Raw genomic sequence first — 19,470 nt, 5'->3', positions numbered from 1 at the left:
GATGGACGAGGAGGAGGCGGGACGCCACAGACTTCATATACACACAGCCCTGCTGTGAATAGGAGGGGACAATATATGGCTTTCCTTCCCCCGCATCAATAATGGCACGGCAGCAGATAACCTGACTCGAGTATAAGCTGATGGGGGCATTTTCAGCACAAAAAAAATGTGTGCTGAAAAACTTGGCTTATACTCGAGTATATACAGTAATAAATGTTTGCTTTTGGGTTTAATGCTGCTTTGATCGTTATACCCATCCCCATGCTATGTGTTTTAATATTAACCCTTTATTAAAATACAGAAAAATATAACCTTAAAAATCATATACTTTATTGTATTTACAAGCAATGCTGACAGGATAGATTTTTTTTTTTAGTAATAATTTGCAGAACTGAATTGTAGTGTTTTATCTATTGAACTTCAGAATCTAAACAAGTCACTAAAATCATCCATGTATGATAGACATTAGATGTGTCTACTGTTGTAATATTTTTCCCCCCCAACTCTAATGTACACTCATATTTGTGCAGGAAATGAAAGCACCATGCTTTCATCTGCAACAAAAATAATAATAATGGGGAACAGATGTAATACAATCTTTGGGATTTATTTTTTCACACTAGTACTAACTTGATCTATGCCAACTGTTCAATGGCAGCTACTGGATGAAATGCTTCTTCTGTCTGAGCAGCTGGACCAAGAAAGTGTTATACTATGCATAACACATAGAATGGTCTCTCCTGCTGCTACCCCCCCTTCAGAAACATTACGAAAATCTTACTTCCCCCATGTGTGCTACTTATTTGTGCATTTTGTAATACTGATGTATTCTCATTGTAATTTCCTAACCGATGTGTTGCATTTATTTTTTTATACAACAATAAATAGCAGTGATTTCCAAACTTCTTACCCACCAATGGTTCAAGTTTTCCAGAACTTTTCAGAGTGGTGTTTATTTTAGATCTTACTCTTGTGCTTATTGGTCTGGAGAACATAATTGGTAGTGGTACATTTGGCACACCAGCATTCATGTTATATTTGAATTCTATAATTTCCAAAAATTCAAGCAAGGGGTGATGTTACCTAAAAGGTAAACAATTCGATTTTATCTCACAAATAAAACATGGCATTTGACTGCTTCCTAATGGTTAACTGCTTTACTACTGCTCAATGTTTCTGGCATTATGTGCAGACCACTACTCTTTCCCTCAGCATTCCTTACAAGCCACATACTTGTCCATGCTCTCTGGATATATATCTTTACTGCAGCACAGGCTTTCCACCGTTGGCAATGGAGATTGTGGTGCACCTGACAGTGAAGATTATAAAGACAAGGCTGTATGATGCTGAACAGGTTGCACAGCAAACATCCTGGCAGGTGGAGACTGGTAAACATGTAGTTTGTTAGAGATGCTGGGACCATTCCATGCAAGTGTGCTAAAAAGTGCACTTACGATACTTTTTGAAATGATATATATAAAAAAAAAATAAAGATAAAAAAAATCCTTTAATAACAAACATGTTATACTTCCCAGCTCTGTGCAGTGGTTTTGCACAGAGCAGTCCCGATCCTCCTCTTCTCGGGCTCACCGCTGGCACTCCTGGCCCCTCCTTTCTAAGTGCCTCCAGAGCAAGCAGTTGCTTATGGGGGCACCCAAGCAGGCTCGCTCCCGCTGCGGTCTCAGCCAATGAGGAGGAAGAGTCCCTGGACAGCCGATGCTGGAGCGTGATGGGGCACAGGTAAGGATAATGTTGGCTGCTGCACAGAGAAGATTTTTTACCTTCATGCATAGAATGCTTGAGGGTAAACAAAACCTTAAGCCTATACAACCACTTTTAAATCAGCCTGTGTTTGTACAGCCATTTTCAACATGCTAATAAAACCAATAGAACACCATTTAATTTCAAACTTATGCAGGGTAGGGAAAAAAAAAAGAAGAAGTGTACATAAAGCCTTAAATACCCTAACCATGATATACCCATCATCTACTTGTCAACATCTGTAACTGGTCCCTAGATTAAATAAAACACTATAATGCAGTTTACAATTGTGCATTAGTATGCCCCCATACCAAGAAGTTATCATAGTCCACTGAATTATTTTGCCTTTTGTATTGGTGAAAGTCTGAAATCTCAAGTCACCTCTTTCCTCCTACCCACCACCTACTGCTATCCTGGGCCCGCATAGCTGCATTTCGCTCCTCTGGGGAGAAGTGTAGGACTGTCAGAAGTGCACTTAAAGTGTGTTGTCTCCCACAAGGATCTGGCATTGTTAAAAATCCCAACAACACATTTTTCAGATACTCCATGTTTGCCCCTTCTCTGCTTCTGTCCCGTAGAGCCTTTTGAACCTGTTCACGCAAATTTTGCATCTCCTCGTTTTTCTCTGCGAACCGTTCATGCATACTTTGTATTTCTGCTTCCAGCTCATGCTTTCTCCGCCTCAGGATTCCAATCTCAGCTTCTTTACGGGACAACTGTTCCACATAAACAAGAAGGCCAGAGGAATTGCTGGATGGAAGCTCTAAACCATTATCTAAAGGGTCCAGTGATGGTGGGGGGATGCCATTTGGGATCTTGGCCTCTCTCAGTTTCTCCAGTTCCTGCTCTTTCTCTGCTAGCACAGCTAACACCCTCTCTCTGTGCTGTCTCAGTTCTTCTTCCATTCGTGCCATATTTTCTCTGCTCTCTTTTCTTACATGCTCAAGCTCCTGTCGGTGAGCCTGAGCCAATAGTACTAGCTCCTTCTGGACAGCCTCCATCTCCATTTTGTGCTTGTTCTCTGCCTCCTCGGCCGCCAATCTCAGGGAGACATATTTCTCTTTTAACTCTGCCATTTTTTGTTTTCCAGCCTCCAGCTCTCCGTCCCGTGCCCCTTTGGTCCTCAGCACCCCCTGAGCGCGAGCTTTGTAACGCTCAAACTCCTCTCTTAACTGCTGGAGTTCTTGTTGGTAAAACAGAACAGACCCATGAGGCTCTTGCCCATCATTATTGTCTTCTGCTATGGGGGGTTTAGTTAGAAGAGATTCAGCAGGGGTTTGCAGTGAAGCAGCCATAGCGATAGTTTTATTTTCTGTTTCTAACTGAATGACACGGTCTCGCAGTTTCCGTATAGCGATTTGATCCCTCTGTTTGGATGTTTCTGCTGCTCCCAAAAGCTCAGATAGCTCAGACACCTGAGATTCAAGGGAACGTATTCTTTCTTCTTCTTGAAGGAATCTCTGCACGTTATGTTGCTCCTCCGCCAGCCGCTGTAACCAGGAGTAAAGAAGACGTAAGCAACATAAAACTGTAACTATTAAAATGCATAGCAAATATAAAATACAAAGATGGACAAACTAGGTATGCTAACACAGAGATAGTGCTTTTCTTTATCTTTCATCACAGGAATGGATAATTCTTGGACCCATGGGTTATGCTTTCCCTTGCAGGTGATTGGACAAAGCAAACCTGAATACCCAAAGCCCTGCTTAACCCCTCCCAGAATGCCTTCAGTTTGTTGCTAGCATCCTTAGGTGATGGACATGTGATGTACTCCAAGGATTTTACGAGCAAACCAAAAAATTCAAATTTCTTAACTGTAAATCACCGTAAACAAAAGGACTTCATATGCATGACTGCTTGGGATGTCCCAAAGCACTGAGCATGAGGGGTAGGCAACACAGCAACAAGGCTAAATGAGAACAAAGGGAAACCCCACTACAAAGCTGCCTGCAAGACCTTAAACCCAAAACTGGCATGAACATCTACCTGGTAGAACTTCATAAATGTGTTACGCAAAGACCCGATCGCCTTGCAAACGAACAGAAGCTACAGTGCGTTGAAAAAAAGTATTCACACCCCTTGAAATTTTCCATGTTATATTATGTTGTCATGTTACAACCAAAAAACGTTAAATCCCCAATAAATTTATGTGATAGACCAACACAAAGTGGCACATAATTGTGAAGTGAAAGGAAAATGATAAATGGTTTTCAAAAGGGTTTACAAAAAACAAAACCTGAAAAGTATGGCGTGCATTTGTATTCAGCCCCTTTACTCTGATACCCCTAACTGAAATCTAGTGGAACCAATTGCATTCATAAGTCACCTAATTAGTAAAAAGAGTCCACCTGTGTGTAATTTAATCTCATAAATACAGCTGTTCTTTGAAACCCTCAGAGGTTTGTTAGAGAACCTTAGCAAACAAACAGCATCATGAAAGCCAAGGAACACACCAGACATGGCAGAGATAAAGTTGTTGAAAAGTTTAAAGCAGGGTTAGGTTATGAAAAAATATCCCAAGCTTTGAACATCTAATGGAGCACTGTTAAATCCATCATCCGAAAGTGGAAAGAGTATGGCACAACTGCAAACCTACCAATACATGGCTGTCCCCCTAAACGGACAGGCTGGACAAGAAGAGCATTAATCAGAGAATCAGCCAAGAGGCCCATGGTAACTCTGGAGAAGCTGCAGAGATCCACAGCTCAAGTGGGAGAATCTGTCCACAGGACAACTATTAGTTGTGCGCTCCACAACGCTAGCCTTTAAGGAAGCGTAGCAAGAAGAAAGCCATTGCTGAAAGAAAACCACAAGAAGTCACATATGTAGTTTGCAAGAAGCCACATGGGGGACACAAACATGTAGAAGAAGGTGCTCTGGTCAGATGAGTCCAAAATTGAACTTTTTGGCCTAAAAGCAAAACACTATGTGTGGTGAAAAACTAACACTGCACATCACCCTGAACACACCATCCCCACTGTGAAACATGGTGGTGACAGCATCATGTTGTAGGGATTTTCTTTAGCAGCGACAGAGAAGCTGGTCATAGTTCATGGGAAGATGAATTGAGCCAAATACAGGGCAGTCTTAGAAGAAAACCTGTTAAGAGTCTGCAAAAGACTTGAGACTGGAGTGGACGTTCCCCTTCCAGCAGGACAACAACCCTAAACATACAGCCGGAGCTAATTAGATCAAAGCATATTCATGTGTTAGAATGGCCCAGCCAAAGTCCAGACCTAAATCCAATTGAGAATCTTTGGCAAGACTTGAAAATTACTGTTCACAGATGCTCTCTCCACCCAATCTGACAGAGCTTGAGCTATTTTGCAAAGAGGAATGTGCAAAAATGTCACTCTCTAGATGTGCAAAGCTGGTAGAGATATCCGCAAAAAGATTTGCAGCTGTAATGTAGCGAAAGGTCGTTCTACATACTATTGACTCAGGGGGGCAGAATACAAATGCACGCCACACTTTTCACATATTTGTAAAAAATTTGAAAACCATTTATCATTTTCCTTTCACTTCGCATTGGTCTATCACATAAATTTATTTTTTTGGTTGTAACATGACAACATAATTAGAGGTCGACCGATATGGGTTTTTCTCTGGCCGATGCCGATGCCGATATTTAGAAATCGCGGTGGCCGATGGCCGATATATGATGCCGATTTTTTTGGGCCGATATATTAGGCCGATTTTTTTTTTTTTTTCTTTTTCCCCCTTCATCTCATAAAATCTAACAGTTAGACCCCTTTCACACTGGGGCATTTTTTTAGGCTAAAAATAGCACCTGTAAAGTGCCAGTAAAACGGCTCCCCTCCAGTCTCAGTGTGATATCCCGAGTGCTTTCACACTGAGGCGATGCGCTGGCAGGATGTAAAAAAAAAGTCCTGCAAGCGGCATCTTTGGAGCGGTGTATACCGCTGCTCCACCACTCCTGCCCATTAAAATGAATGCGCACCGCTGCCGAAGCACCTGCATAACGTTTTGGCAGCAGCACTTCAGGGGCGCATTTAACCCTTCCTCGGCCGCTAGCTGGGTTATAAGCGCCCCGCTAACAGCCGAATAGCGCCGCTAAAATGACGGTAAAGCGCCGCTAAAACTAACAGCGTTTTACCGTCAACGCATGCCCGCTCCAGTGTGAAAGCAGCCTTAAGTAATAAGTGATACAGAAAATTTTTTACATTTAAACATTTATTGAACAAAACAAACCTCCAATCAGTTCACTTGTATGTAGAATTTAGATTAAAAAAAAACTATATCTTAAATATTAAATACACAAAAACAGGTAATCAAAACTTTTGGACGAAAAAAAAAAAATGGGCTAACTTTACTGTTTTATTTATTTTTTTTTTTTTAATTAGTGTATTTTTTAAAAAAAAATTGCGTTTGAAAGACCGCTGCGCAAATACCGTGTGACATAAAATATTGCAACAACCGCTATTTTATTCCCTAGGGTCTCTGCTAAAAAAAATATATATAATGTTTGGGGGTTCTAAGTGATTTTCTAGCAGAAAATACAGGATTTTTACTTGTAAGCAACAAATGTCAAAAAAGATTTAGTCTTTAAATGGTTAAACTGAGAACTTCTCCACGGAGTTCAGTCTATTGATAAAAAGAACCCGAAGAGATACAAATGTATCTTCTTATCAGATTTGGCAGGCTGCCCAGAGGAGGAGGAGAGAAAACAAACTTCAAACAGCTTGCAATTGACTTCTATTACAGAAGTCATTTGCAAGTCCCGCTGAAGTTATAATCGGCTTTTTTTATCAGCACAATCGGCCGATGCCGATTAAGTAAAAAAAGCCAAATATCGGCCGATATATCGGCCGGCCGATATATCGGTCGACCTCTAAACATAATATAACATGGAAAATTTCAAGGGGTGTGAATACTTTTTCAAGGCACTGTAAATACAGCATCGTCCAGGAAGTACTGATACTCCTAATGAAATAGACCTTGAATGAAAAAGGAGGAAACTTATCCAAGTGGAAACCCAAAAAGGATTCCTTCCAGGAAAGTGCAGTCAACTCTGCAAACCTGTGAGGTGAGGTAAAGGCAACTAAAAAGAATGCCTTGTGCATGAGGAGTGTCAAGGTATGATATTGCCATACTGGTCCACCATCACTGTATATTCTTGAAGGCCCAATCTTTACCCCTCACGGCAGGAACATCTTACAGGACCTTCAAGTACTCTACTTTCCTCCAAGAGAATCACTGTTCTGGACCTGTAAAGCACCCTGCCAACAAGGTCACCTTCACTGGCAGATTGCCATCCACAGGATCCAGGGCTGTCTGGCAATATTACAAGCTGTCCCAGTTCTGGCATGATAGGTACAGTCCCCATTGCCATAGACCAAGAAGCCCTCCTCTATTCCAGCAAGGGTAATAGGAATATGTCAGGAAATAGGGATCAAGACCCTGAAAGGAGATCCTTAGAGAGATAGCTGCAGGCTCATCCATTACCTAAGGACACTAGCTAAAATCTAAGGGTTAGTTGAGCTGGGAGGGGTTATGCCTGGGAGGTAATTCCTGCCTATTTTGGCAAGTGCCCATTCACCTGAACTCCTGCGATGTACAATGCTTTTCTTGAAGTATATTACAAGGCCCTCCCCTCTGTGTGTATGATCACTCCAGTACTGCTTAGGCCCCTTTCACACGGGTGGACCGTTAAAGGTCTGCCTGTGAATTTTTTCTTTAGGCGGACCTGAGCGGACGCTCCATGCATGTCTATGGAGCGACGGATGTCAGCGGTGACATGTCCGCCGACATCTGATCTGCTAAATTCAGATGTATGGAATCCCTATTTTCCATCCGTCTGGCAGATCGCATGAAAACGGACAGGCGGTCCATTTTCATCCGATTCCCCCATAGAGGAGAGTTGAGCTCTGACAGGTCCATCTCCGCACAGTGAGCAGAGACAGACCTGTCATCCGCCTGCTCAGCGGGGATCAACGGAGCGATCCCTGCTGAGCAAATCGCCCATGTGAAAGGGACCTTACTATAAAAACTGAAGGCATGCTGGAAAAGGGAGGGTTTATGCAGGGATGTGTTTTTCAGTTTTGCTAGTATAACCGCCTTGGCCTAAGAATTAGCCAATCCCATGTCAAGTGATTATACTTTAAAAAAATATTTATTTAAAATAGGAACGAAGAAAAATGATTTTTTCAATTTTAAATGTCTTTTCTTGAATTACACTGGACTTTAGGCAGAAACTAAAAAACACAAATTCAGTAAAGTATTTATAGGAAAAACATTTTTTTATATATATAAAACAGTATAAATGCTTAAATTTGTCTTGACACTCAACGGCACTCAGGATGGAAGAGTCAGGTGTCCTCTATTCATATTTGCTGACAGTAGTAAACAGATGACCTCATTAGATGGTTGTTACTTTTTTCCAATCACAGTCAGCAGGTTGGTGACTTAGCTGCATTGCTTGACTACAGTAGAGAAAGTCAGGACACCAAGCTGACTGTGATGTCTGGTAGAGCTGTGGAAATCTTGGGTCTGAATGGATAGAACTACAAACCCCTTTGGGCGATAAAAGGGCTCAATATATAGGTATTTCAAGTGTGTATATGTACATATATTTACAAATAAAACAGGAATTGTATTAACCACTAATGCAGAGACTGAGAAATTATTTGTGGCACTTCAGGAACATATTGCGTATATATATATATATATACACACACACACACACACACACACACACACACACACACACACACACACATTTATATTACAGCCACACCATATCCTAGTCTATGAGAAGGCTGTGGTATGGCCAACAAGAATTCCAACTTGCAACACCAGACACACCTTTAACCCTGATACAGGCTTTGGCGAGATCCGTTCTTTTGTTTCAGGTGTAGCGTACAAAGTGTAAGCTACTTTGCAGATCAAACCAATATATAAAAATATTAACAAGTGAGCAGGTTGAATGCTGATAGAAGACATTTTTATGTGGTGGTGCAAGTGAACAGCTGTGTACTATAACTCATCTCAGAAAAAGTTACCTTATGCCTCTCCTCTTGAAGCAGAGCTTCCATTTCTTTCTTCACAGCACACAACTCTTCGTGCAGCTCCTGTACTGCAGGGTCAGGCTCAGCTTTCTGTCTTTCTGCCTCCTGCAGTTGCTTTCTCAAATCTTCAATTTCCTTACGTAGCCTTTTGCTTTGGTCTTCCGCTGCCTCTGCCCTGACTACAAGCTCTGATCTCCCCGCCAGCTCCTGCCGTGCCTCTTCTAAACGGAGTTCAACTTCGTGCCTTTGGTCTCGCTCTCCCTGCACTAGACGCTGCAGCTCCTTCAGCATTACCGAGTGGTCTGCTTGCTCTTGCGCACGGTCATGCTGCTGACTTATGAGCCTGGTCTTGGTCTCAGCCAGCTGAGCTTGTAACCCCTGAATCTCCTGCCATAAGTTATCATGTTCTTCTTGCATCCTCTGAACTGTTTCTTCCATCTCCTGCTTTGCCTTTCTTTTGTCTGCTTGGTAGGAAGCCTCCATGCGAGATTTCTCTTGTGTAACTGTAGCCAAGGCACTAAAAACAGAAGATACAATTTTCATTATAATCAAATTGACCATCTACGCCAAAAATTATCAGCAAACACCAGGATGTTTGCAAAAATAAATCTTGTAATCAGTGTTGATTGTGTTTTCAAGCAGTTTCTATCAGTAGAACTCATGAAATAGGGGTAAAAGGCATTTTTACTAAAAGCACTTTTAGGCTGGGTGCACATTACAGAATTCTGAAACATCTGCTTTTTACAGCTCGTTTTTCTGCACAGTAAAGAAAGGTGAAAGCTGCATTAAAAGATAGAAGCTAAATGTGGTTCTTTATAGAGTTAGGGTGCCTTTTGAACTGTACTGTAATTGTGTTGTCCCCCCCCCACCTCTACATTGTAAAGCGCTGAGTAAACTGTTGGCGCTATATAAATCGTGTATTATAATAATAATAATAATAGCATCTTAGTATAACTGTTTATCCATTAGGTACCTATATTTCTTGTAACAAAGAGCCACTCTTCCCTCACCTCAGTTGTGATGACAAATGTCTGTAGGCAATGATAGTTACTATGTACATGCTCCAGAGTATAAGAGCTTTTAGTTATGGATCTGAGACCCATAGTAAGGCAGTACTAGTGGTTGTGGTAAGGTTCTTACATCAAATAAAGCAAAACTGCTAATTTTTATTTGTCACAAAGATGCACAAAATCTGAAAGCAATAACAAACATAAATCCTACAGACTAACCTGGTAAGAGTGGCAAGCTGGTTCTTAACTTGCACCATTCTTCTGTCTGTATCCGCAGGGGTGGAAGGCCCACCTTCTCCACTAGCTGTGCTGACCCCGCTCTCTGAACCACTTGCCTCTTCTGCACCTGTACCACCAACAGGCTGTACACACTCCAGTCTTTCATCCTCACTGGTTTCTCCTCCCCTGGCACTAGGAAAGCTGCCTGCTGTATCCACACTGTCTTCACTATGTACAGACTGCTGGTCATCATTTGGCTCTTCAACATCTGAGGACAGTACTCTGGGTTCCTGAGAAGTAGACAAAACCTGAAGACTGGCTTCCAAAGCTTCCTTCTCCTTCAAGAGACTCTTGTATGCCCGTACAACATCCTTTAGGCGAGTTTGATATTGCAGCAACTGCTTTCGTTGAGTTTCCACTAAATCCTGCAATTCTTTCTTGCTTGGGCCACTTCCAAAATTCATACCCAGTTTCTCCATGGTACAACTAGTCCATCACCCTGAATAAAAAGGCAGCAAAGAGGGTAAATGAAAAATGGTGTGAAGTTGCACAGAAAATGTGAATGAAAATGAAAAGTGGTAAAAAACAAAAAGTAACAAATGTGAGGACAGAAAGAAATCCAATAGAAAAAATGTAATTGCACATAAAAAACAAATGCTTGTATGAAACATCAATCATATAAGTACTATACCAATAAAATATTCACACAAGTAAATACTACCATTCACCTGTAAAACAAATTTAACCTGCTGGTGCCAAAAGTATGCAAATATGCAGCCTCCCAGCAGGTGGGCCTTGGTGGCGAGCGGCCGCATTTTTGCGTGCAACATTGCAAAACTAGCTGTGCTGTGAGCACGCACCCTGTGTGCTCCTGGCACATTTATCGGTGGCTAACGGAAAGCTCCCGAATGCTGCTCGCAATTGGGAGCTTTTTTATCGTGACTGCCGTAACAGCCAATCACGGCGATCATGTGATCATAGACCCGCCTCCCTGCATCTGAAAACCCTTAAAGGGAAGGGAGGCGCCAAAGGGTTAAATCGGTTCTCCACTCTAGGAAAAAAAAAAAAATTAAATTGTTAATAACAGGACACTTAACTGTCCAGGGATCCAGCACCGTCCTCACCCGGGCCAACTCTTCACTAGTCTTTGGGTTTCCGACACCGGCATCTTAACTGTGCGCAGCCGGCTGCTCACTGCATTTTGTAAATGGTCCTGCAGTCTTCTGGGACTTGTGATGGCGATCTGAGTGGAAGTAGGAGTGGGTACCTGTCAAAACTAGGTACCCCCCCCCCCAAAAAAATGGCCTGCCAAATGTGGCAGAGGTGGGGGTGTTTGGGAACTTAAAGGGGTTGTAAACCCTCGTGTTTTTTCACCTTAATAGATCTGATGCATTAACGTGAAAAAAAACTTCTGTCACTGATCACCCCCCCCCCTTTTTACTCACCTGAGCCCGTTCGTTCCCTCGGTGGAGACGCGCTCTACCTTTCTGCCCAGGGTTCTCGGTTCTTGATTGGATAGATTGATAGCAGCGCAGCCATTGGCTCCCGCTGCTCTCAGTCAAATCCAATGACACGGGCACCAGGGGGTGGGGCCGAGTCTGGCATTCTGTGTCTATGGATGCAAATGCTGGACTCGGGAGCATGCCTGCAAGGAAACCCCCAGGGAGAGCGCTTCTCCTAGGGGGTTTACTGATGCGAGGAGGAGCCACAAGCGCTGTTGGGGGACCCCAGAAGACAATGATTGGGGTCACACTGTGCAAAACTAACTGCACAGTGGAGGCAAGTATGATTTTTTTTTTTTTAAATAACAAACATAAGAGGGTTTACAGCCCCTTTAAAGTGTAACTTCCCCTATTGGGTGATTCTCTGCTTTAACTAGTCTCAGGTCCTGTGCTGTGAACCTCTGACGGTATGCAGAAATAGTGAAGTTAGTTACAGGCCCTCAAGTCAACAAAGCATCCACATTCTCATTCCACCAGTCTTCTAATGGAAAACATCTCTCGTTATTCATAGCAGCCAGATTTGTTGATTACTATTCATACCCAAGTCATTTAAATAATTGTCTCAAGCAGACTAGTTGCTATCAGCAATTAAAACACATCACCTCTGAAAAGTCTCAGATTCAAAATGGATCCCCTTGGGGTTTCTACTTTCCACAATGGGGTCAATTTGGGGTGCTCGCACTGTCCTGGTATTTTTAGAAATTAAGAAAGACCAAAAAAATGATATGAACTTCATTTGGGTACAGTGCTGCGTTACCGAATAATTGTCTGTCAAAGCATCAGGCACTGAAAACTTACCTGGTAATAAGGGGGTGAAACATGCCGATACTGAAGTGGTTAAAAACGGAACTCCAGGCAGATATAAAAGACACAAATCACTGCGTCCGTCTATTCATTTATTCGTTAGACTCATTAATTTTTTTTTCAAAGCGGAGTTCCACTCATTTGTTAAGTTTATTAAAAGTCAGCAGCTACAAAAAGTGTAGCTGCTGACTTTAAATAAACAGACACTCACCTGTCCCATGATCCAGCGATGCGGTCACCCGAAGCCTCGCTCCTCTCCCCCTCCTCTCCGTGGCGCCAGCATTGCAAGTGTGTGCGCTGTACTCTCTTAGTGGCCAGGCAATCTTCTGGGACCTGTGATGTGTCCCAGAAGATTGCAGAGAGGGAGGGGGAGAGGAGGAGATGCCTAGGCGACATGGCGAGGAGAGCAGGAAGTGGAAGCTGGGTACCTGTCAAAACTAGGTACCCGCTCCCTCCAAAAAAATTTACATGCCATATGTGGCATGTAAGGGGGCGAGGGGTGCGTACAGCGGAAGTTCCATTTTTTGGGTGGAACGCGCTTTAAAAGCAAGCAGTTAAAAAAAAAAAAAAATATTCTTTAAACCCGCCTTACCTTTTTTGTAGGGTTGTCTTTTGAAAACACACTCACCTGCCCAGTAATGCCAGCATTGTACCGCTGTGATCCACTACACGTGCCAAGTCCTGCACCACCATCTTCCCTCCCTCCATCATTGGGAGATGGCTGTCCCTTTTCCAAGGTCTTGATGCCACCCCTCAATGAGACCTCACCAGGTCTGCCTTCTAACTTCTGTGTGTCCATGCTCCTGCAACCTCCTGGGATATGTGACAGAGATATCCCAGGAGGCTGCAAGAGCAAGGACATGCCTAGGTGAGAACAGTAGCGGGGGTGGGCTGAAGGTAAAAAAAAAAAAAATTTATATATATATAAAATTATAAACAATAGTTTTCTTTTTAGGCTTTTCTCCCTCTGTTTTCTCCTGGTGATCTGGCCAGTAACACAACTCATGTATTACAATGCCCCCCACTCTGGATGAAGGAGCAACAGACACCTTTAGACAGCAGCACTGTCAGCTAAAGGGAGAGAAGTGTTAAATGTACTAACAGATTTAAAGGGGCCGAACTTTCGCTCTTCTTTCTTGAGTAAGAAAAACAGTAGTGGGACGGGGTACCTCCCAGGAACAGGTACCCGCTCCCAGAAAAAAAAAAAAAAAAGGGAAAGCCTAAAAAAGAAAACTAATGCAGCCACCACATCTAAAAATTGGTAAGCTACAGTTAATTAAATGCTTCTTTATGGGTTTACCCACTTCAGCTCCGGAACATTTACCCCCCTTCATGACCAGGCCATTCTTTGTGATACGGCACTGTGTTACTTTAGCTGTCAATTGCGCGGTCCTGCAACATTTTTGTCCCGTCCCCCCCCCCCCCCCCCCCAAATAGAGCTTTCTTTTGATGGTATTTGATCACCTTTTGCGGTTTTTATTTTTTGCACTATTAAGGAAAAAAAAAAAAAAAAAAAAGACTGACAAATTTTGAAAAAAAAAAAAAAATCCAATAAAAAAATCAAATCTCTAAATCAGTTTAGGCCAATATGTATTCTGCTACATATTTTTGGTAGAAAAAATCCCAATAGCGTATACTGATTTATTTGCACAAAAGTTATAGTGTCTACAAACTATAGGATATTTTATTTTATTATTAATAAAGAAATTTTTAATAATTAAGTAATGGTGGCGATCAGCGGGATAACGGGACTGCGATATTGTGGCAGACAAGTCGGACACCTGAAGCTTTTTGGGGACCAGTGACACTAATACAGTGATCAGTGCAAAAAAAAAAAAGTTCACTGTACTAATAACACTGGCTGTGAAGGGGTTAACTGTGTGCCTAGGTTGTGTTTACTCACTGTGGGGGAGGTGCTTTGACTAGGGGAAGGCAAAGAGCCGTATTCCAGCTTTGCAGAAACACAGGATCAGTGCCTTACCTTCTGATAGAACAGAAATCTGCCTTGTTTACATAGGCAGATTGTCGTACTGCCTGTGTACTGTGTAATCAGTGGGTGCCGGCGGACAGAGAGTCCACGGTGGCTCGCACTGTGTATAATCACAGCGGGTGTGGGTTGCTGGCGGCGCACGTCCCAGACCTGAAAGTGTCAGAGAGCGGCTGCCCTGCTGCAGTATATCCAATTGGAGAGATTTCACTGCACTTCCTTTCCCAGAGCCAAAACAGGAAGCGGGATGAAATCACTCCAAAGCGAGGGAACCCCAGGTGTCACCAGGGTCTCCAGAACCAGTGTCCCCATTGGAAGATTTCCCCTTTCTTTCTGTTCTGGGGACAACCCAAAATTTGGGATTTTCTTGTGCTTTCACTTTTGAAGAGAACAGAAAACAGGGCAAATTGAGAGGGCAATTCCCCTTAGAGGCCAATGTTCACTTTTAACCACTTCAATAACGGGCATTTTCACCCCCTTCCTGCCCAAGACAATTTTCAGTTTTCAGCACTGTCGCACTTTGAATGACAATTGCACGGTCATGCAACACTGTACCCAATTCAATTTTTATATTTTTTCCCCCACAAATAGAGCTTTCTTTTGGTGGTATTTGATCACCTCTGTGGTTTTTATTTTTTGCGCTATAAACAAAAGAAGAGCGACAAGAAAAAAAAAACACAATATTTTTTACTTTTTGCTTTAATAAATATCCAAATTTTTTTAAATTTAATTTTATCCTCAGTTTAGGCCGACATGTATTCTTCTACATATTACTTAAAAAATATCGCAATAAGCATATATTTATTGGTTTGCGCAAAAGTTACAGTGTCTACAAATTAGGGGATAGTTTCATGGCATTTTTATTATTATTCTTATTATTATTTTTACTAGTAATGGCGGCGATCTGCGATTTTTATCGTGACTGACATTGCGGCGGACAGGTCAGACACTTTTGACACCATTTTGGGACCATTGGCATTTATACAGCGATCAGTGCTATACATATGCATTGATTACTGTGTAAATGTCACTGGCAGGGAGAGGGTTAACTGTGTGTCCTAGGGAGTGATTCTAACTGTAGGGGGCGGGGACTCACAAGGGGAGGAGACCGATCGGTGTTCCTCTGTACTGGGAACACACCATCGGTCACCTCTCACCTGACAGGACGTGGATCTGTGTGTTTACTCACACAGATCCACGGTCCCGCTTGGTTAACAGGCAATCGCGGGTGCCAGCGGACATCGCGGCCGCCGGGCACGCGCATCGAGTCCCGAGTGAGGCAGCCCGCGTGCGCCCCCCAGACGGCCGGGAAGCCTAGGATGTCATATGACACCCGCCCAGGATGGGAGATCCCTCCTGCGGATGTCATATGACTATATGTGGGATGTGAAGTCGTTAAAAAATAAAAATTAATGCTAAATTTTTTTGCAGGTAAAAAAATGGGCATTTATTATTTTTTATAGCAGCAGCCTGGTAAGTATTGCACAAGCGATCAGCAGATAGCTGACGCCATGCAGGTTTCCTGCACACTGTCAGCGTATCAGCTTACCCGTACATCCCATCCGGGTAAACCAATACTCACTGACAGGAAGGCTCAATGAACTACCAAAGCACTCTACAGCGCTGTGGTAGTTCATTGAGAACTACAAGCCGACAGCTACTAAGGATGACGGGGCTTGTAGTTCATTCAGACACACGGAGCTGTGTGCGCAGAGCCCCGCATGGCCACGCTGTTTTCAAACAGTGGCAGCTTGTACCTGAAACTTCTCCCCATATTGCTGTCACAGGGAAGGGCGGGGGCTGAAGCTGGAGCACTGGGAACAGGGTACATGTTCCACCCTAAAATCGGGTGGAACATGTAAGATGTTCCTAAAAGGTGGACTTATCCTTTAATAGGGGCACAGACACTAATAAAAACCTGACGGGTGGTTTATTCCCTCTCCACCGTGTCCAAAACAAAAAAGTTGTGCCTATAGTTATATACTACTTTAGTACCTCTTTAGCCCAGGTTCACACTGCATGCGACTGTGACCGCATTCAGTCAGATTCGCCATTGCCGAATTTGTACAGTGAGCTGTGCGTGCGTGGCTTACTGTACAAGGGAGGACAGGCAGGTAAGTAACTTTAATGCAGAAGAATGCATTAAGCATGCCTCTTCTGCATTCAATTTCCTACCCATTCACCCATTTTCAATTTTAGGCTAAAGTTCCACTTTAAAGACTAAGGCCTCATGCACACAAGACGCCGGTGCAAACTCTGCTGAACACGTTTTTAAAAGCTGAAACCGGCTTTTAGAAACGCCCATTTTGCCACGTTTGCATGCCGCGTTTGCGTCTAGAAGCGTCTGCAGAGCAGAGAATGACATTTTGCAACCCAACTTTGGGGCCCCATATCTCGGGGCCACTTGGTGCTAGGAACCCCAAATATGGATATGTTATAGTATTACTTCCACTGTGGTAGCACACCAAATTTGGGGTTCCTAGCACCAAGTGGCCCCGAGATATGGGGCCCCAAAGTTGGGTCGTAAAATGTTCCTTTAAAAACACTTAGGCCTCATGCACACGGACGATTTTACAGCCGCTTTTTTGAGTGTTTTTTGCTTGTCTATGTTAGTCTATGGATTCATGCCCACCTAGGCGTTTTTGAGCTGGGTTCTGAGAGATGTTTTTCAGCTGTAAAAACGCTTTAACGCTGATAAACGCTGATAAACGTCGCTCACCAACGTTTGATGTTTTTGATCCATTGAAAAAATGATAAAAACCGCTAACGTGGAAAAACGCTAAAAAAGGCTATTGCAAAAACATTGAAAAAAGTTAAAAAACACACTGCAAAGCTACTGGCGTCTTCATAATGTTATTTTAACATCCCATGTGCATGAGGCCTTATAAATGAAAACGCGGCTAAATGAGGTACCGGCGTTTAGCCGCGTTTGGCGTCTGAAACGTGGAAAACTTTTGCATCTGAACCCATTTTTTTGCTTCTGGAAAAACGAGGTTAAACACAACTGCCTAAAAACGCCAAAAAACGGACTGTGCACATGGACACATAGGATAACATTGAATGGGTGCAGGGGCAGTTGAAAAAAGGTGTCCAACTGCCTCTGAACGCGCATTTAACAGCGTCTCATGTGCATGAGGTCTAACTCCACTTTTGTTAAGAAAAAAAAAAAAAAAAAACACGTTTCCCTCTGGGTGATCTCTGTACATTTCAAGGATTTTAAAAAACTGTTGCAGATTCCTACCTTTTGTTATTGTGAAGTAATCCCTGTGTGTTTGCCTGTGTCCATGTAGTAAATTAATCTAATGGGAGTGGTTTCATAATTATCAACCAGCTGCTGCACCCGCAGGGCTCTAATGAGGAAAATTGCAGGGTCTGTATCCCTTTAGAGGTGATTTCCTATTGCAGTTTTGTTGCAGGGGATGCCTGAAACCTGACTTGTATCTTAGTGCAGACATCTGGGAAAAATCAATCAGCCAATCACACAAGCAGGAAATGATTTGGGGGGGGGGGGGGGGGGGGTTATGTACATATTCTGTGTACAGAACACCTCCAGGTAGCCATATTGCAATATAAAGAAAATGACAGAGCTGCAGATTGAAAAGGAAAGGTCATTTTTAATATAATTCAGGGCCTGTTCACACCACAAAAACGCACTCCAGATCCATTCCCGATGTGTTTACTGCATGAACATTTTTAATGCGTTCTCAGATGCTTTTTCCTACTTTTCCCCCCACTGTACCGGGGGTTCGGTGCATTCTTCAAGCGTTTTACTGCATTCCAGTACAGGAAAAATTCAGCATGTTCTACTTTTTTTCTGGAACTGGGAAGCCCCAGAACTGACCGCATTGGTGTGAACTATTTCATTGGTAACCATATAACCTACTTTCAATGCATTTTTGATGCAGGGAAAAAAAAAGACACACTGGACTGCATGTGGTGTGAACTGGCCCTCAATTAAACTATGACTGGAGTCACAATTGTATATACTATATTATTTTTTTTCCCCCCATGAAAGTGTAGTTACTCTTTAAAGAGGAACTGCAGTTTGCTCACATAATTTGTAATAAAAACATATTTGCCATTCTGAAGCTTCCCTCCAACCACTTTGCATACTTCATACATACTGTGATTCTGTACTTGCCAAACATGCTGCAGAAATCTCCCTCCATTGAATCTGGCTGCATCCATTTTAACTGTGGGCAGGTGAAGCTGCTGCCTGTTCATTTCCTGGATTTACACAGAGGCACACCTCCTGCTCTGCAGCTCTCATCGGCCCTCTTATGACTCTCACACCCCCCCCCAGCAGAGCAGTGTATGATGTCATACGCCTAGGCTTTTTATCAGACAAGAAACATGAAGTGGGCTGTATAAGGTATTTACTGGCAGAAAAAAGATGTTTTATTATCCAAAGTTAAAACAACAACAAGGGCAAAAGATTTAATAGATGGAAAGATGAAAAATGACTGAAGGTCCACTGAATTTAACATGGTATCAGCCTCTTGCAGCCCCTGTACAGCAGAGCTGGGGGGGGGGGGGGGCAGAAGCAGCACAATGAGACAATCAGGTGTAATGCAATGTAAGGAGCCAAGCTAATGGGAGAAGAGAGAGGAGCAAGAGAAGTGTGCTGCTTCTCTTTTCACTGTCCAGTCAGAGTTGTGAGGGGACCTGTAAGTGGTTGAGGGGAAGTGAAAGTGCAGTAGAGAAACAGAGCCCCCTCCTCTGCTAGACAGAGCTGTATAACTTTGAAGACAGGATGGACATACAAGCCCTTTGTCATCTCCCTTGTATGCATTCCATCTACTTGTTTGGAGCTACTACCTTTAAATACTCTCCAACAGAGGCCTCTTCTGATGGCAGTCAGTATGTGGTGCCCCATTGGCGGCCCCCATCTATACACAGCTAGTCCCCACCTCTACATACAGTACGCCATCATGTGTGCCAGATAACTAAGAACAGCCGCATCCCTACTACTTACCTCCCAGGCCCTCCATAAACCGGTGAGCACCCGGGAGGTGCCACTGACGTGTCTACTTGGCGAAAGGGCACCGGTGTCTATCCGGGTCTAGGTCCGGAACAGAACACTTCCGCTCAGCATCTGCCGGGTGTACAAACATGGCGTCCCCATGACTTCCGGTAACCTGGGTTTCAGCCCATTG

General features: G+C 43.1%; 1 protein-coding gene across 1 annotated transcript; it reads right to left on the bottom strand.

Moving 5' to 3' along the window:
* Nucleotides 1-308: 308 nt before the first annotated feature.
* Nucleotides 309-19,465, bottom strand: GCC1 (GRIP and coiled-coil domain containing 1). The gene is made up of 4 exons (XM_073619282.1): nucleotides 19,290-19,465; nucleotides 10,022-10,520; nucleotides 8,787-9,309; nucleotides 309-3,251 (listed from the first exon to the last, which is right to left on the bottom strand). The coding sequence occupies exons 2-4, from the start codon at nucleotides 10,498-10,500 to the stop codon at nucleotides 2,139-2,141; spliced, it is 2,115 nt and encodes a 704-aa protein (XP_073475383.1). The 5' UTR covers nucleotides 10,501-10,520; nucleotides 19,290-19,465; the 3' UTR covers nucleotides 309-2,138.
* Nucleotides 19,466-19,470: the final 5 nt, after the last annotated feature.

This window comes from Aquarana catesbeiana, linkage group LG03 (assembly GCF_042186555.1).
Source record: "Aquarana catesbeiana isolate 2022-GZ linkage group LG03, ASM4218655v1, whole genome shotgun sequence".
Classification (NCBI taxonomy): domain Eukaryota; kingdom Metazoa; phylum Chordata; class Amphibia; order Anura; family Ranidae; genus Aquarana; species Aquarana catesbeiana.
This window is presented reverse-complemented; position numbering and strand designations above follow the sequence as displayed.

Bases quoted from the DNA above. Each gene is read 5' to 3' on its own strand.
- GCC1 (XM_073619282.1), bottom strand. From the start codon at position 10,500: ATGGAGAAACTGGGTATGAATTTTGGAAGTGGCCCAAGCAAGAAAGAA. The intron at 9,310-10,021 runs GTTAGTCTGTAG...TTCTGTTTTTAG, and splicing joins CAGCTTGCCACTCTTACCAG to TGCCTTGGCTACAGTTACAC. The intron at 3,252-8,786 runs GTAACTTTTTCT...TCCTGGTTACAG, and splicing joins TTCAAGAGGAGAGGCATAAG to CGGCTGGCGGAGGAGCAACA.